This window comes from Aethina tumida, chromosome 1 (assembly GCF_024364675.1).
Source record: "Aethina tumida isolate Nest 87 chromosome 1, icAetTumi1.1, whole genome shotgun sequence".
Taxonomy (NCBI): Eukaryota; Metazoa; Arthropoda; class Insecta; order Coleoptera; family Nitidulidae; genus Aethina; species Aethina tumida.
This window is the reverse complement of record NC_065435.1, coordinates 75,380,130-75,397,998: the sequence shown is the minus strand read 5'-3', so window position 1 is coordinate 75,397,998 and position 17,869 is coordinate 75,380,130. Positions and strand designations below refer to the sequence as shown.

At 34.2% G+C, this 17,869-nt stretch overlaps 5 protein-coding genes across 9 annotated transcripts; all 5 read left to right on the top strand.

Moving 5' to 3' along the window:
- Nucleotides 1–149: 149 nt before the first annotated feature.
- On the top strand, nt 150–1,120 carry LOC109601556 (survival of motor neuron-related-splicing factor 30). Its single transcript, XM_020017798.2, has one exon. The coding sequence runs from the start codon at nt 266–268 to the stop codon at nt 1,004–1,006; it is 741 nt and encodes a 246-aa protein (XP_019873357.1). The 5' UTR covers nt 150–265; the 3' UTR covers nt 1,007–1,120.
- Nucleotides 1,121–1,381: 261 nt separating this feature from the next.
- LOC109601555 (glutathione hydrolase 1 proenzyme) lies at nt 1,382–3,842 on the top strand. Of its 2 annotated transcripts, XM_020017796.2 has the most exons (10): nt 1,382–1,645; nt 1,697–1,843; nt 1,899–2,032; nt 2,085–2,165; nt 2,218–2,602; nt 2,653–2,881; nt 2,925–3,115; nt 3,171–3,411; nt 3,459–3,572; nt 3,621–3,842. In XM_020017796.2, the coding sequence occupies exons 1-10, from the start codon at nt 1,569–1,571 to the stop codon at nt 3,783–3,785; spliced, it is 1,764 nt and encodes a 587-aa protein (XP_019873355.1). In that variant the 5' UTR covers nt 1,382–1,568; the 3' UTR covers nt 3,786–3,842. The 2 variants fall into 2 exon arrangements, with proteins under 2 accessions (XP_019873355.1, XP_019873356.1); XM_020017797.2 differs by lacking the exon at nt 1,382–1,645 and having other exon boundaries at nt 1,899–2,034.
- Nucleotides 3,843–4,033: 191 nt separating this feature from the next.
- Nucleotides 4,034–11,108, top strand: LOC109601544 (uncharacterized). The gene is made up of 19 exons (XM_049960988.1): nt 4,034–4,196; nt 4,471–4,617; nt 4,673–4,806; nt 4,863–4,943; nt 4,995–5,379; nt 5,427–5,655; nt 5,699–5,892; nt 5,942–6,182; nt 6,232–6,345; nt 6,395–6,558; nt 7,279–7,434; nt 8,248–8,378; nt 8,434–8,517; nt 9,467–9,659; nt 9,716–9,907; nt 9,961–10,186; nt 10,240–10,430; nt 10,482–10,836; nt 10,887–11,108. The coding sequence occupies exons 1-19, from the start codon at nt 4,117–4,119 to the stop codon at nt 11,046–11,048; spliced, it is 3,459 nt and encodes a 1,152-aa protein (XP_049816945.1). The 5' UTR covers nt 4,034–4,116; the 3' UTR covers nt 11,049–11,108.
- A 118-nt stretch (nt 11,109–11,226) lies between these two features.
- Nucleotides 11,227–15,166, top strand: LOC109601552 (glycoprotein-N-acetylgalactosamine 3-beta-galactosyltransferase 1). 2 transcript variants are annotated; one of them, XM_020017793.2, is made up of 5 exons: nt 11,227–11,290; nt 13,805–14,148; nt 14,200–14,498; nt 14,552–14,770; nt 14,824–15,166. In XM_020017793.2, the coding sequence occupies exons 1-5, from the start codon at nt 11,280–11,282 to the stop codon at nt 14,977–14,979; spliced, it is 1,029 nt and encodes a 342-aa protein (XP_019873352.1). In that variant the 5' UTR covers nt 11,227–11,279; the 3' UTR covers nt 14,980–15,166. The 2 variants fall into 2 exon arrangements, with proteins under 2 accessions (XP_019873352.1, XP_049818915.1); XM_049962958.1 differs by lacking the exon at nt 11,227–11,290 and adding an exon at nt 13,551–13,748.
- Nucleotides 15,162–17,299, top strand: LOC109601551 (glycoprotein-N-acetylgalactosamine 3-beta-galactosyltransferase 1). 3 transcript variants are annotated; one of them, XM_020017792.2, is made up of 5 exons: nt 15,162–15,287; nt 15,340–15,701; nt 16,158–16,450; nt 16,499–16,720; nt 16,772–17,297. In XM_020017792.2, exons 1-5 carry the CDS (start codon nt 15,232–15,234, stop codon nt 16,895–16,897), a joined length of 1,059 nt encoding a protein of 352 aa, XP_019873351.1. In that variant the 5' UTR covers nt 15,162–15,231; the 3' UTR covers nt 16,898–17,297. The 3 variants fall into 3 exon arrangements, with proteins under 3 accessions (XP_019873351.1, XP_049818910.1, XP_049818904.1); XM_049962953.1 differs by lacking the exon at nt 15,340–15,701 and adding an exon at nt 15,805–16,106 and having other exon boundaries at nt 15,181–15,314; XM_049962947.1 differs by lacking the exon at nt 15,340–15,701 and having other exon boundaries at nt 15,181–15,314; nt 15,805–16,450; nt 16,772–17,299.
- The last annotated feature ends 570 nt before the right edge of the window (nt 17,300–17,869 follow it).

The window sequence follows — 17,869 nt, the reverse complement described above, 5'->3', positions numbered from 1 at the left end:
CTACTGTGAGCACATTTTCGGTGTGCAACAGATAGATAACAATTAACCCCAAAGAATACCTCTCAACCCTAAACATATTTAGAAATACGGCAACCCATATTACACATTCTTGGTAAATTTTAGTTTTCCCTGCAAAAGTTGGTGACAGTGACCTTTGCGAATGTCAGTCGACTGCCAAACAGTCGATAAACATCTTTTTAAAGCCTAAAAGGAACGCGACGAAAAGGTAAATCCAAATAAAATAGTTTATCACTAAACTAACACAATGAGTGATGAATTACAAAACTATCAACTCCAACTGCAACAAGTCGAGGCCGCCCTGTTGACGGACCCTGACAACAAAGAGCTGCAGAAGTTGAAAATCGATCTGGAAGAAGTGATAGAACTGTCGCTGGACCTCAAAAACAAGGCAGAGGAGGCTGCAAACCAGCCTGAGTACACAGAACCAGTCGGGGTGCAGGAGGAGGATGAAATCACCAAATCTCTCCTGGCTGTTGAAGAGTTCGTAGCTAAGAACAGGGCAAAGAAGATCTGGCGTGTGGGGGACATTTGTAGCGCGAAATGGAGCGAGAATGGCCAATATTACGAGGCCAGGATTGATGCCATCAATCCTGATGGACAGGTAAATGTTACTTTCGAGGCTTATGGTAACAGAGGGGTGACAACCCTGGATGAACTCAGGGAGTTCACAGGTCAGAAACGTGTCTTGACTGAGGCAGAGAAATTGCGTAAGGCTAAATTAAATAACAAGGAATATTTAAAGAAAAAGAAGCAGAAGAAACAGCAAAGGTTTAAGGAACTAGAAGAGGAGAGAGAGTGTGAGAAGAAGAAGTGGTTGAATTTTGCAAATAAAGCTGTTAAAAGTAAAAAGAGTGGCTTAAAGAACAAAAGTATATTCGCCTCTCCTGATTCTGTTAATGGGAGAGTAGGAATTGGCACCTGTGGAATTGGAGGTAAACCGATGACGGAATTTACCACTGCAGAAAAATGGAGGAAGGGGCAATAAAAAATGTTCAGATTCAGGAAGACTGTGTTTATCACTAAGTGACTATTTTATGTATATTACTAGTGTAGTTGTTATTTATTAAGGAATTTTTTTAATAAAGAATTCTTTTGTAAAGGTTTGTGTAATTTTATAATACACACATGTAAATAATTGAAATTTAGAAAAACTACATTAATGAAGGTAATGTTTTATTTGTAATGTACTAACATTTAATGATAATTTTTATTTTTGATTTAAAAATATATGATTTACAAATCGTGAATTTAAAAATATTTAGTTTATATTGTATGATTTTAGCGTTTTTTTGTAATAAACAATGATTTTTTTAAAACTGTTTTATTAGCCTTTTAAAAAATAAGTAATTACTAAAATCAATCATTTTCATCTTTGATTTAATTGGCATTACACATCAGTGAAAATGACATGACGTTAAACATAAATTTTAATAATTTAATTAATACATATTTAATCATTGTCAAGAAGTGACATTTATTCAGTATGACTTAACATCACATGAAAATGACAGTGCCAGACTCAAAATTATTTAGTTAATTAATAAAATATGGAATCTACACAGAATAGAACAGAATGTGACTGTAAATGCACGTTTAAAAATGAGTGTAACCCACAAAGTTTAACGTAAGTAATTATTACCAATATATGATACCATTGTACCCATTTATATTTTAGATGTCGTATCAGAAATGGGCGATTTTATTTATTGTCTGCAGCCTTTGTAATTTTCGCGGTATCCTATATATATTGTTACTTCGCCCGTACACAATTCATTCGGGGTGCCGTTGTGGCTAGTGTGCCCGAATGCGCCGAAATTGGAGGGTAACAATAAATATAAAACACCGGAAATTCTATCCCCAAAAATGTTATCCTGCAGGAATATCATAGAAGAGGGTGGATCGGCGGTGGACGCCGCGATAGCGGCCGCATTCTGCAATGGTGTCGTCATGCAGGGCAACAACGGATTGGGAGGAGGTTTATCTATGATGATACACACTCAAAAAGAAGGAGGTGTAGTAGTCAATTAATAAACTAGTGAACTGTTTCAAGAATTTTAATGTAGATGCCAAATTTTTGGAAGCGAGGGAAACTGCCCCCTGGAAATCTAGAAGAAATATGCTGACTAAAGGAGAAATAATCTCAGGTATTCCACGTCTGATATCCCACTTAAATTTCCCACTTGATGTGTGTTTCAGGACCTTTGGTGGTTGGTGTGCCAGGACAATTGAGGGGTTTTGCAGAAGCTCATAAACGGTATGGCGTTCTGAAGTGGAAGGCCCTTATTAAACCAACGATTAATCTTTGTGAAAAGGGCATAAATGTGTCCAAAGTCTTGGCTGATGATTTACAAAAGTACGACCTTGTTATAAAGAAGAATGAGGTACTGAGGAATACCTTTATTAACCCAGAGCACGGTAGCACGTACAAACAGGGCGAAATTCTAAAACTTCCTTTGTATGCCAAAACATTGCGTGTAATCTCTAAAGAAGGAGCTGAAGCTTTATACACAGGAAGCTTGTCCAAGCAATTTGTAAAAGATATTAACGGGCTTATTGACTTGGAAGACATGGCGTATTATCTGTAAGAATTGTAATAATCATCTAAACTAATTTTTTACAGTAGTTTCGTAGTCCTAGATGGGAGGAACCGTATACTGGTACTCTTCTAAATGGCGAGACCTTTTACAGTGCGGGACTACCACAAAGTGGTATCTTGTTGACGTTCATCTTCAACGTACTCCAAGGTTTTTTAACTAGAAATCCAAAATTGATTAAAAATTGGATCAGAATCGTTGAGACATTCAAGTACGCTTATGGTGCCCGTCCATCTCTTGGCGACAATCCTTACCTTGTTAAAAGGGTTCGAAATCCACTAAATTACTATAAAATCATTCTTTCTTTAGGTTGTAGACAATTTAACTTCATATTCACACGCCAAATACATCAGACAACACATCTACGATAATATAACGTTTCAAAATTACGATCATTACGCCTCCACCCAGTTAGATAGCCTGGAGGAACCGTATTCCGCATACGTCTGTGTCATTAAATCAGGAGATGCGGTTGTTCTTGCCAGCAATCTCCACCACCCGTAACTACATGCGGCGTCCTAAGACCGTTCATTTTTTTATTTTTTCACATTGCAGTTGGGGAGCTGGTTACGCAGCACCACACACTGGTATCGTATTGAACGCTCTGATGTTATCATTTTCGAAAACGTGTTCTAGGAACCAGTACACGATGCCATATTCAAAGGCGAATTTAATTGAACGAGGTAGACGTCCATTGACTCCGATGAGTCCTACTATTGTTTTGGACTACAGACGGTCAATGAAACTGGTAATTGGAGCTGTCGGAGGCAAAAAAGTACTTTCTGTTATCGCGCAAGTAAGGTATAACAGATTATGTGGTACTGTTTCTACGGTCTGTTTTAGGTATTGTTGAGGGCGTTGTGGTTTAATAATACTTTGCACGAGGCTGTGGAAGCTCCTAGGTTGCACCATCAGGTTTTCCCCATGACTTTGATGGTAGAGGAAAACTTTACTTCAGTAAGTTATAAGATTGTTATTTTCTTTTTAAGCAGTCTTATGTTTTAGTATGATAATAAGTTGTTGAAAGCATTGAAAAAAGTTGGACATGAAATAGATTTTGTTAGTTCGAATAATTTTGGTGGAGCCTTGGTGATTATAAAAACTACTAAGGGGATTCAAGCTGTATGCGACACTAGAATACCTTGCAGCGTCTATTATGTTTACAGTTAGTATATTGTTGTAGTTCTGTTTTGATTTTCCTTTCGTAATAAAAACACTACTGGCAATTATATGTGTTTTATTTATTTTTATTGTTAATTAATGTTCCTCATTAAGAATTAGTTTCTGTGAAGTAATTAACTTCAACATATCCCAAAAAAAATACATTGTAAATACATAATATAAACATGTGTTGATTATTGGATACAATATCTTTCAATCACATCAAAATGACAGTGTCATAAATTCTATGATGTCGTACCATAGTATAAGTAAAAATGTTATTATACTATGATAATATACTAAATCTTTAGTAAGTAATTAGGATAATGTAAATGCGATCATGGAACAAACTCTACATAATAGAGAAACATGCGACTGTGACTGCTCCTATGTAAATGAGTGTAACCCCAAAAGCTTCGCGTAAGTAATCATTTTGCATTAATTATGTATTTGAACAGATACAGTTTTCTGAAAAATATAATTCTAGATATGGTTTTATAAAAACTTATGATTTGTCTAATATTAAATATTTAAACAACAATAAATTATTTAATTTTTGTGAATATTTATTATTTCCGTTGTTAATTAAAGTTAAACTAGTTAAAATGAAAGGGTTTTCAAGAATTTCTCGCTGCTAAGCGTATATATAGAAGTAGAAAAAAATTTGCATGAATTTTACATTTGAACGTTGTAGATGTCGTGCGGCAAGTGGCCGTCGTTATTTATTGACCACCGCCGTTATGATTTTCTTTATATCCTTCCTATATTTCTACTTCGCCCATATCCAAATCGCCCGAGGTGCTGTTGTGGCTAGTGCGCCTGAATGTGCCGCCATCGGAGGGTAATGATTAATATAAAATAATGGAATTCACATCCTCAAAAATATTATCTCACAGAAAAATCATGGAAGATGGTGGTTCGGCGGTGGACGTCGCAATTGCCGCCGCTATCTGCAACGGCGTGGTTTTGCAGAACACTAACGGATTAGGTGGAGGTTTGTCCATGATGATACACACACACAGAGAAGGAGGTATTGATATTAAACTGATGATGAATAAAAGGGTTCATATGATAAGTTTGGTGTAGATGCCCAGTTTTTGGAGGCTAGAGAAACGGCACCTAGGAAATCGAAAAAAAACATGCTCACTAACAGTCCCATAGTGTCAGGTATAACATTTTTTGTATATCTGTTAAATCTTCATTTTGTTTGTATTTTAGGTCCATTGGTGGTAGGTGTGCCAGGGCAGTTGAGAGGTTTAGCAGCAGCTCACAAACGGTACGGCTTCTTGAAGTGGAGGACGCTCATAAGTCCATCGATTTTTCTTTGTGAAGAAGGTATTAACGTTAGTAAATCCCTGGCAGAAGATTTACGGAGATATGACTTGACAATTAAGAAAAACGAGATGTTGAGAACTACTTTCATTAATCCACGACATGGCACCACGTACAAAGAAGGTGAAATCCTCAAACTTCCGTTGTACGCCAAAACGTTGCGCGTGATAGCTCAGGAAGGACCTGAAGCTTTATATACTGGAAGCTTGTCTAAACAATTCGTGAAAGATATTAATGGAATTATTGATTTGGAGGATTTAGCTCACTATTCGTAAGAAAAATCACATTAATCTCAAACAAGTTCTCTATTTTTATCAGTCCCAAGTGGGAAGAACCCGTTACTGCGACCCTTTTCAACGGAGAGACTCTATTCAGTTCACCACCTCCACAAAGCGGCATCTTGTTGACATTCATCTTTAACGTACTTCGAGGGTTTATAACCAAAAACCCCATGTTGTCTAGGAACTGGATCAGAATTATAGAGACGTTCAAATACGCGTTTGGTTCCCGTCCGTCGCTTGGCGACAACCCTTTCCTGATACAAAAGGTTTAGCAACAATATTAAAACTTGATAAGCACTGTTCGTTTAGGTTGTAGAGAATCTCACGTCGCACTCCTATGCCAGATATATCAGAAGACATATTTTGGACAACATGACTTATCAAAGTCCATACCAGTACGCCTCTAGCCAGTTGGACGTGCAAGAAGAACCGTATTCCGCTTACGTGTGTGTTGTCGTTTGGAAAGAAGACGCGGTAGTGCTCGCTAGCAACCTCCACCATCCGTAACACTTTTCTATTTTATAAAACAGGATATATAATAATCGTTTTTAGCTTCGGTGCTGGTTACGCGACTCCTAATACAGGCATTATATTGAACGGTGTTATGTTAAGCTTCTCCAAAACCTGCTATAAGAGTCCTTATAGTCTTCCCAACTCCAGGGCGAATTTTATCGAACGGGGTAGACGACCTTTAACTCCTATCACTCCGTCCATTATGGTAGATTACAGGACGTCGACGAAGCTACTGATCGGTGCTGCGGGGGGCAGGAAAGCACCCTCCATTGTCACTCTAGTGAGAGAAATCCATTATCTTAAACAATTATAGTTGAGGTATGTTTTAGATCTTGCTGAGGGCCTTGTGGTTTAACATCAGTTTGGAGGACGCTGTGAAAGCACCCAGGATGCACCATCAGGTCTTTCCCATGACTTTAATGGTGGAAGAGAGTTTCCCAGCTGTAAGTTACGTGTTTCTTTTGATCACATAATGAGATTTTTGTGTTTTAGTACAATCAAGAGTTATTGACGGAGTTACAGAAAGTTGGTCATCAACTGGAGTTTATTAGTTCGGATACTTTTGGTGCGGCTTTCGTTTTGAGGAGCAACCGAGATGGCATTGAAGCAATTTGCGATCCTAGAGTTTCTTGTGGTGTTTATTATAGTTACAAATAGTATAATGTGGAGAGTTTGGTCCTGATTGTCATTTTGTAATAAAACTAATTCTAACAAATATTTGATTTTGGATTTATGAACAATAGCGTTTTATGATCATTCGATTACAGTTGCTAAAGGATAAAAAAATTCCAAATATTGCTTTATTGCTCAATAAAAATAACTAGCATATCTGTCAAACAATTAATAATAAACAGTGAAGGGTATTTTAACAATTTACACAGTTTGTGATTCAACGCGTCGGTGCGCGTGGTTATCTCTGCGCTTAGAGGTATATAGTACCGGTACTTAAATTCGCTACTGTATTATTATTGCAACGCGCAATAGTAAAATGTTTTAATGGTTTAAAAAATAATTATACATATATATAATATAATAGTATTGATATTAAATACTGTGATATAAATTATACACAATTAGGATGAAAATTACACTGAGGTAGGTGGTGAAAAAGTTGTTTTTGTATGTCACAAAGTGAAAGTATGGTTTTCGTTTTATTAAACAAGAAGTTGCACAACTTTTGTACATTAACGGTTGCATTTTAAACACGTTGCGACTATTTACGTCAGAGGTAACGAAATATTTATAACAAATCCTACTTTGTTCTATGATTCTATGATTGTTCATAGCTTTAAATTACTGGTAATAAAATTTGATAAACTTTAATAAATTTACGGAGCCACCGAGATTAAAGTATTAAATAAAGACGTTTGTTTCAGTCGCATTTCAAGGAGGAATATTTACATCACCCTCATAAGTGCCGCTTTGGTTGCAGTTGTCCTCGGCGTAATCCTTTATTTTGTCTTGAGATCGGAAGATTTGAAAATACGCGGTTCAGTTGTCACTAATGGATATGAATGTTCTCAAATCGGAGGGTAAGATTAAAAATCATTTTACGACTGGATTACAGGATTTTTACCTTTGAACAATTTTTTGTAATCATCTAATCAAAATTAGATTTGTTTTATTGTTTGAATGTAACAATAATGTTACAATGTGTTAACACAAATCAGTGCGCAAGACTTTTTAATTTTGCAATTTGCTTGTCGGAAATTTGTAATTATTACAACACAAATATTGGTTTAAACGACCTCATATTTACAAACTTGATTGTATCATACAAATTATTGAACATACAACAAAACATTTTTCTATCCACTATATATATATATATATATATATATATATATATATATATACTTATGTAACAGTTTATATGAAAGAATTAATCTACATCTACAATTAATCTAATTTGACACGTATTTTATTTTCAATCACCCATGTGAAATTGGTATTAAAAACATTTAAATAATTTGGTTTTTTGATGACGTGATTCCTACTAAATGTATAAGTACAATATCTTGCTACCTAGCAACTCTTTACCTTGAAAAATATTTGTTTATTCATATATGATATTCATTCATGTATTATCGACCTTTACATATTTCGGTATTACGTCTTACTCATTTTTCAAATCCATACTGTAATATTATTGATTTAAGAATAATGTTATCTTTATAACTTTATTACTACTAATAATCAGATTCATCAGATCAGAGATTTTCGTAAATTAATTAAATTAAACTGACCTCATTCATCTATTACCGTCATTTAAATTTACTACAAATCTAAACTATGTGACAATGTAGACCTTTGACCATATTAAATTTTTAAAATTTTTTTGTTAGATCAATTTTGGAAAAGGGCGGTTCCGCAGCGGATGCAGCAATCGCGGCAGTTTTCTGCGAGGGCGTCGCGATGCCCGCGGCTTGCGGCTTGGGTGGCGGTTTTCTCATGACCATATACGACAAACAAAAGGGTACAACAATAAAACAACTAATTACATCAAATTACTTTATTATGTAATTTTTCAGGAGTGAGGGTGATGAATGCGAGAGAAACAGCGCCAAGACTGGCAAATGAAACGATGTTCAGCGACACGAAAACCGCACAGAAAGGTTTAGTATATATGTTACAATAGATTCCCCAGTAAAAGTTGACTCTGTCTAGCTAAAGTATTTAAAAAAGCTGCTTCCCAATTCCATTTCTTGTTCAAATTCTATAAAACCCATCATCGACAACCTCCAGTACCACACAAAGGATGACAGATCGAACATCTCCTGTTCGAATTGATGTTCCTTTCGAAAGTTTCATTTTTTGATGGCCTCAGTAGACTTGTCCAGATGACCATCCAATTCAATCTTCAGCACTTGATAAATTTTGATTTGGTTCATTTTCTTCAGGATTTTCTCTCCTGTTACTTTCAATTTCGTTTCTTTATTGTTATTGTTCCTGAATTTCATAAATGGCACATTGAGGATCCTCTTCTGTTTCTAAATTTGCCAATCCTCAGTTGCCACATACTGGGATCTTTTTATCCCACTACGCAATGCACTGTAAAACTTTAAACCTTTAAACGCAGTTTGTTATGCACCATTTTAAAGTTCGGTCATGTATTAACCAGACTGTCAATAATTTTATTCACAAATTCCGACTATAAAATATAGGAAGCGTCTAAGAAAGTAAAAATATCAATGATGTTATTACACACTTCGTCTTTGATTTCATTGGTCTTAGTACAATAAACTTTGTCAAATGGTCTTGGTATACCCTTATAAGTTTGAAATCTTCATCAGGTTTAGATTGAAAGTCAATTACCCTTTTATTTATTATATTAAAAAGTGACAGTTTTATTTTTGCTCTCGAGAACAACATTTCAACTGACTAAACCTCAAGAGGCACAGTTAACTAACTCTTCCCAGGAAAAGTTGATATGTTTAATTTCAGTCAACTTTTACTGATACTTTTAGTAAGAGTTTACTCTTCCTAGACAAAGTCCACTCTTCTTTACAATCCACTTTTCCTGTAACATATACATATAACCCGTACGTCTAATTATTGTTGCAGGACCTCTTTCAGTGGCTGTTCCCGGTGAATTGCGGGGACTGAGGAAAGTTTACGATGAGTATGGCAAGTTGCCCTGGAAAGAATTAATACAACCGACCATCGATTTGTGTAAGAATGGAATTTATGTTACTGAATATCTGGAGTCAATGATGAAAAGCAACGAGCACACACTCAGGGCTAACGATGCTTTAAGGTTCATTTTAAAGTTTTTTTACTGAAATTGACGCTGATTATTTAAATATGTTGCAGTAAAGTTTTCATTAATCCGGCCACTAATGACACTTACAAGGTGGGAGACAGGATAAAACGGCTGCAACTGGCTAAAACTTTAGAGCTAATCGCCGAGAAAGGGAGTGAAGTTCTTTATACTGGTTCTTTGGCGGCAGGTTTTGTTAAGGATATTGGTGGTATTATTGATGAACAAGATTTGAAAGATTACAAGTATAGATTTGAAATATTATACATTCGTTGTTATACAATATTTTCTCTTTTAGACCTGTTTGGGAGGAACCCATTCAAACCACTTTATCTGACGGAGAAATGCTATACACATCCCCAATTCCTGGTTCCGGAATCGTGTTGACTTTCATCATGAAGTTGTTAAGCAACTACTTAACCAAAGATATACATTCTTGGGAAAACTGGCAAAAGGTTATTGAAAGTTTCAAGTTTGCTTACGGTAAACGTACCAAATTGGGTGATTCCGAATCTATAAACCACGTAAGATTTAGAAACTATTAAGTCATATTCAATTATATAAGGTTTTGCGACAGGTTGTAGATCAAATGCTATCCGCTGATCACGTGATGGAAATCAGAGACAAAATATCAATCACAAATACCAGTCAAGATCCCACGTACTATGGGGCTGATACCACACTAACAGAAGACCACGGTACTGCTCATATATCTGTTCTGGCGCCCAACGGCGACGCCGTGGCCGTCACCACCACCATCAACCTTATGTAAACATATTAAATAAACCTTAGCTGTTGTTTAATAATTTGTTGTTGTAGTTTCGGCTCGGGAATTATGTCACCATCAACCGGCATCATACTCAACGATCAAATGGACGACTTCGCATCTCCCCTAATCAATAGTAGTTACGGAATACCCCCATCGGAAGCAAATTTAATTAAACCTGGACGTCGGCCTTTGTCCTCCATGTGTCCTACCGTGATTGTGGGTAAGGACGGTGGCGTCAGATTGATTGCTGGAGCTGCGGGCGGTACTAAAATCACCACCGCTGTTGCACAGGTAATCCTGAAACATCTGTGGTTCGGAATGGAATTAGAGGAGGCGATTGACGATCACCTTCTCCATCATCAATTGTTTCCGATGACTGTGCAAATGGAATACGACTACGAAAAGGTAATTTTGAAATGTGTACGTCATTTGGTTCTTGACTATTTTTGTTTTAGGAGACCAAATTGGTGGCGAATTTGAGGAAAGTGGGCCACGCAATTGAATTCCAAAAACCAAACGGGTTTTGTGCCATTACTTCTATCGCAAATAAAAGTGGTACCATAAGCGCTTCCGGTGACAAGAGAAGATCTCAAAGTGTGTATTATGTTTACCAATAATTTTATAGTATAATTTATTAATTTACAAATACTGATTTTTAATAAACCGATATAAACCTATTTATTGTTTCGTATATATTTTACCCTAAGTAAGTTACAGGAAATAACTTTGATAATATTTATATCAGTTCGTCACATTCATAGACTCATTTATGCCAAACTACCGATAAAAACGGTTGTGTTTTATAAAGTGTAACGAATGGCTGTTTTAATCACCATTATAAGTTTGAAATGCTTAACAAGTGAGTTATTCAAATTTTAATTCATACATATTATTTAAATAATATTTTATTTATTTATTTATTTAGTTTATTTATTTATTTATTTGTTTATTTATTTATGTAATGTTGTTTCTACAACATTTATTACTAATTTTAATTATTTTAATTTAATCAAAAAAGTATCCGTTAAAACATATAAAAAGGTGATAAGGTGTAAGCAAATTTGTTTTAATTAGTTTAGTAAAATATCAAGCCAAGGCTTTTTCTAATTCCATAGATGCATTTATGCCAAACTACTAATAAAACGATTGTGGTTTTTAAAAAGTGTAACAAACAGCAGTTTTAATCATGAGAAGATTATAAGTTTGAAATGGTTACGAAGTGAGTTATTCAATTTGTGATGAGTTATTTAATATTAATTAATATTACCACTGAGTGGTGTCCATTATTATAGCAACTTATTAAAATGTGTTTAAAATATGAGTTGCATTAATGTCTATATATTGTTTATTGTTGTTATGGTATGTCCATTATCTAGCTGGTCAATTTAATTTTATTCTTTTTAAAACGCTTTTTAGTTTTCGTTGGCAAAATGATAGCAACTTTTTACTTTGTAGTAGTATTCATTATTTGAATCCCGAGTAAAGTAAGGCACACTTTCATCTGCATTGACCATAAAGGTTCAATAATCTTTTAACATTTTTAGTTGTTTTGCATCTAAAATAGGATGTTTAAATGTAGAAAAATGATATTTTTAAATGGCAATTCGTATCTAATTTGATATACTTAATTGTTATATGTGTGTGTGTTTAAATGGTTATATTTGTTTTATAGACATTTGTTTTTTTTTTTGCTATTACTTTTTAAATATTACCGGTTACAATTTTATTTAATATACTAACTGTAAAAAAAACGCAACATCCGCAACACATTCAGATATTTTCATAAAATTTGGTATACAGCCTATTGAAATAAGAAATCATTAAAATTTGAAGTAAATCGGAAAACGTATTGTCGTTTTTTTGTTCTTTTTTCTTCACATCTTTAAGGTATCTCAAATAAGCGTGTACTTACTTTTTGTCACAATTTTGGTCATTTATACCAAACGTTGAAGTGAGTTTAATAAATATAGATTAGTGGGTCTGGATAAAGCAGAAATTTCGTTTCGAACAGAAATGCTAGTATTGTAATACGATGTTAACAGTCATGGAGTGAAGAGGGCAGAAGAGGTAAAGCAAGAGGTTCCGGAAGACTCAAGGCTATCACAGAGCCACAGACTGTTGCCTTAGATTATTTTTTGTTGATGGAGGTTGACCAACTGGTATTCGATCTGTTCACTCCGTATAAGGTCTTTTGGCTATGGATTTATTCACAGTAAGATTATTAAATATTCAATTATCTAATCATAAACCATTATCTACTTTGATTATCGAATATTGACATACGAATACATCAAATCTCAGTAATATCAGTAGAATTGTGTAATAAACGAATATCGGATATTGGGATATAAATTATCAGTATATACTCGATGCTGGAAACAGTAATTAATGGTTACACATAATTACGTTGTAAAATTTCAATACTCCGTATCGATTCAGTCAGTTACTGACCAGCGATCTTTTGCTTAGTATAATTATTTAATAATAGGTTGTAGTCAAACGCTGTAAGAAAAATTTTAATTTAACCTTCCCAAGACCGATTGAAACAAGTAGACGTTGCTAAGGTCGATAGGTAAATAAGTCATTCGTTTCCTCCATTGATAAAAAATAAAGAAATTGGGCATGTGGTAGTTACGAGAAATATTATAATTGCGAATTCAAAAGACTTGAAAGCAAATTGATGGAACTTGCCAAAATTTAATTTAATAACTGGGAGAAGAAGGTTAGTGGATAAGGGTTTATTTAGCCAGATACATGTAAAGAAAACCCTGCTTTCTATTAAGAATGTGAATGCCCGATTTCGATTTGCTCAGTTTAAACGAACTCTTCACAACAATTTAACAAACTTGGAGAAGTATAGGCATGTCAAACAATTTTAGTAAATTAATTTTATTTTAAAAGTTCAAAAATATTCACAATATTTAACATTTTAAATAGTTTGTATAATAATGATCACTATTGTATATATATATATATATATATATATATACATATATATATATATTGTTTCTACAAAATTTAATTTTTTGTTTAATTTTTAAACAAAACATCAGTTAAAACAACTGTAAAAAGGTGATAACGCGTGTGCAAAATTGTCTCCAATTGTTTTGGAAAAAGCACTCTAGTCAAGGCCTTTCATAATTTCATAGAATCACGTATTTTTTATCGTTCGTTCATAAAAATGGTATGAAAAACAACATGGAAAACAATAAATGCAGCCAGTTATTATTATCACCATAATCTTATTTAATTACTGATAACAGATTGGGCTCATTTAAAATCATGATCCAGTTTTGTGAACACAGATAAAGAATGGTGTAAGTAACTTATTATTTTTGTAATAATTTTGTAGCATTTAATTAATAATTTGCAGTTATCTGAGAGGAACTCCACATGCTGCCGCAGTCCTCTTTACTGGTCTCATGATTGGTTTTCTCGTCGCCTACATGATTCTAGTACCAAGATCGAGGCACTCTGTATCCGACCCCCATTCACATCTGGACATGGAGGACGAGAACGAACTGGAAACGAATATGAATGTCATCCGCGAGCATCACGACGAAATTGATAACACCATCGCCAAAGAGCTGGAAAAAAAAGTGAAAGTGTTGTGCTGGGTGATGACAGGCCCGAAAAATCATGAGTCGAAGGCGAAACATGTGAAGGCAACGTGGGGAAAACGGTGCAACATGTTACTATTCATGAGTTCAAAAGAAGGTAAATTAAATCGTACATTTTCGTATGGTTTTGCTAATTTGGTGGTTTCAGATAACAATTTGCCGGCGGTCGGGCTTCCAGTGGGTGAAGGAAGGGAGAACCTTTGGGCCAAAACTAAGGAGGCTTTTAAATTTCTCTATGATAATTATTTGGATAAATACGATTGGTTTATGAAGGCCGACGACGATACATACGTGATCGTGGAAAATTTGAGACGCCTGCTTGAACCTTATAATCCCGACGAAGGTCACTATTTCGGGCTTAGATTTAAACCTTATGTTGAACATGGTTATATGAGCGGGGGAGCTGGCTATGTACTTAGCAAAAAATCGGTCCAAAAATTTGTTGAAGTATGTTTAGAAATGATTATCTGATACACTTTTTCTAATGATTTTAAATTAAGGAAGCGTTACCAAATGGAAAGAAGTGCAAGAGTTCAAACAGCGGATCAGAAGATGTGGAATTAGCCAAGTGTTTAACAAATGTAGGTATCTATGCAGAAGATACAAGAGATGAAGATGGCAGCTATAGATTTTTTGCCTTCAATCCAGAACATCATCTCACACATAAACGCGATGATGCATTTTGGTATTGGAAGTTTATTTTCTATGAACAGCCCACTGTGAGTAGCATTTTATAGGATTACTCTTGTGATTTTATTTTAAATATTTTTAGGGGATAAGTTGTTGTTCAGATTATGCGATTAGTTTTCACTACATCAAGCCTAGCCAGATGTATGTTTTAGATTATCTCGTTTACCATCTTAGACCGTATGGTATAGATTCTATTAGCAAACCCAACGAAAGAAAGAAGGCGAGCAACACCGCGTGACGAAAATTATGATGAAAATTAAGTGATATGTATAAAACTTTAATCTACTACCAAAGAGTAAAAGAGAAAAAGAAACAAATAATATAATGTTCAATGGTTTAATCTTTATATATTTGTACTCTTGGATGATACATATTATGAACTATTTTAGTTCTAAGACTGAAAATATTAAATTATTAAAATATTATTAGTATTATTTTTATAAAATTAACCGACTCATTGACAGTACTGTCATTTCAAAATTGTCAGAAAATGTTCAAAACAACAAGAACTAGACTCAGAAAAACCCTTTTAATCGTGTACAGAAGGTACCAGGACAAATTATTACTAAAAGTGTAAGTAAATAGTAGAAATTTCCAGGTTGGCCTATCACAAAACTTTCTTGGTTTGTATAATATGCGGCTACTATATCGGAAACTATATAAGCTCGAAAATCGTTCCGGTTTTAGTCCGACCCAAGTACCAAAGCCGATTTTCTTATCTCTACCACCTCTCCAACATCCGCAACGGGGAAGAGTACTATAGTAAATCCTACAACACAACAAAAGCTGAAGAACTGAACCACAAAATCAGAGTACTTTGTTGGGTTTTAACCGCCCCTCATAGTATGCAATATAGAGGGATGAACGTGAAGAACACATGGGGCAAACGTTGTCACAAGTTGGTGTTTATGGGTTCGGATCAATGGGCCAAAAATATTACAGAGCATTTTACACCAGAAGGTATCAGTAAATTAATTGAATGTGCAGTTATGGTGCCAACCTGGAAACAATTCCTTTAAGAAAAATTAATTATGTTAATGTTAATTAACAAGTTTGTTTCCAGGTTGTCTTCAAGACCATTTTGGTACTTGGCTTTAGGTCTGTTGATTGGTAGTTGTGTGTTCTACTATCAATACAGGCCTGGTATTCCTGAACGCGTCAGTAATGTAATTCACACACCTCAAATCTTACCACGTTTACACAATTTGGAAAAACTGCAAAGCAAATGTTATAACTCTTCCGTAGCCGACAGTTTGCGTAAGCAAATTCGAATCGTTTGTGCTGTCGTACTTAAATCTGTCAAAGAGGAGGTGATCAACAGTACTTGGGCCAAACGGTGCGACAAAGTGGCCTTTTTTAACAATTGTAACAACTGCACATTCCTCCAACAAGCATTTTATTTTAATCTGATTGTAGTCGTTCCTGTTGTGGGCTTGAAAACGCCCGAAGGACGTGAAAACTTGTGGGGTAAAAGCAGGGAGGCTCTGAAATACTTGTATGATAATTATTTGACGGAATACGACTGGTTCATGAAGGCAGACGATGATACTTATGTAATTATGGAGAATTTGCGTTATTTGCTCAGAGATAAAGACCCAACTGATGCTATTTATTTTGGCTGTAAATACAAGTCATTTGTTAAACAAGGTTATATGAGTGGAGGTGCTGGTTATGTGATGAGTCGCGAAGCTTTAAAAAGATTTGTTGAGGTATATTTACTATAATTAGTTGAATAAATTTTATTAAATATTGCTCAGGTGGGTTTGGAGATGAAACCGGTACATTGTAAGAAGAATGAAGTTTTGGGTAATGAGGATGTGGAAGTAGGAAGATGTTTAGAGGCATCTGGTGTAAAAGCGGGTGATTCTAGAGATAAACAAGGAAGGATAAGGTTTTTCGGCTTGTACATGGAGGAGATAATGAGTATGTCCGCTGGCTCCGGGTGGTACAGTCAGTACCAGTTCTACTATCGACAACAAGTAATATTAAATTCAATCAGTCAATTAATTTCTACAATATTTTCCACATAGGGTTTAGAGAGTCTATCTGATTATCCAGTGGCGTTGCATTACGTCACTCCTGTGCAGATGTACTTTTTGGAGTACATGTTATACCACGCAAGAGCTTACGGATTGTATCCGGTGGATGATGCTTAAGTTGAATGGGGAATGTGAACGTTGCGAATTCTTTGCCGGGAAATGTCAAGGTTTTGTTACCAGAGAGAATCTATAACATCCTGTATCTGCGCAAAATTTATTTATGTTTGAATTCGGCATACTGAAATTTATGTTTGATTTAAGTATTTGCATATATTTGCTAATTTACAGATGCATCAGATTATAATTATTGATGCACATTAACATTAACATGTTGTTAACAAATATTCTATGTTAATTATAGAAGATTGCGAATTGCAAAATTTTTAATAATAATATAGATTATAATCTATAGAATATAATCTGGTTATTTATCTTATACTTTATATAATATTTATTTTTAAGTTATACAAGAATAAAAAATGTAAAAGAAAACATTATATTTTTTTATTTTTATTTTGATGTCATAATGGTGTTTAATTAATTGTGATTTTAATGGCGTCCTTTATTCACTTTAATTAAAATGAGAAAAAACTATTTATCTCTGTTGTAAATAATTAAGTAGAAGCGGTAAAAATATTTTTCTTAGACATTGCAATATAGAAAATAAAAAATTTTTTTTTCTTTTTTGAAAAAAATTATATTGTATGTTATTAATCTTAAATATGATTAGTATGTGATTAGATTGTGAGTAAAACAGTTTTCCTTTTGCTTAATAATATTAATAGTAATGATATTTGAAATTGTCAAAATAGAGAGTTTTTTGTGAGTTAAACGAAGTTTTGATCATATAAATATATTTTTAAAACGATATAATTGTTTATTTTTTAAGTTTCTAACCATATAGGAATTCTTTAATAATACAATTTAACGAAATAGTTTGAATGTGAATAATTTTTATAGTAATTTATTAAATATACCTACCTACATATATTTGACAATATATATGTAAATTATTATGTTTTAAATGTTTTTTTTTGCACATTGTCCACATTCCAAAATACTAAAAAGCAGTAAATCATGACTTAGTCA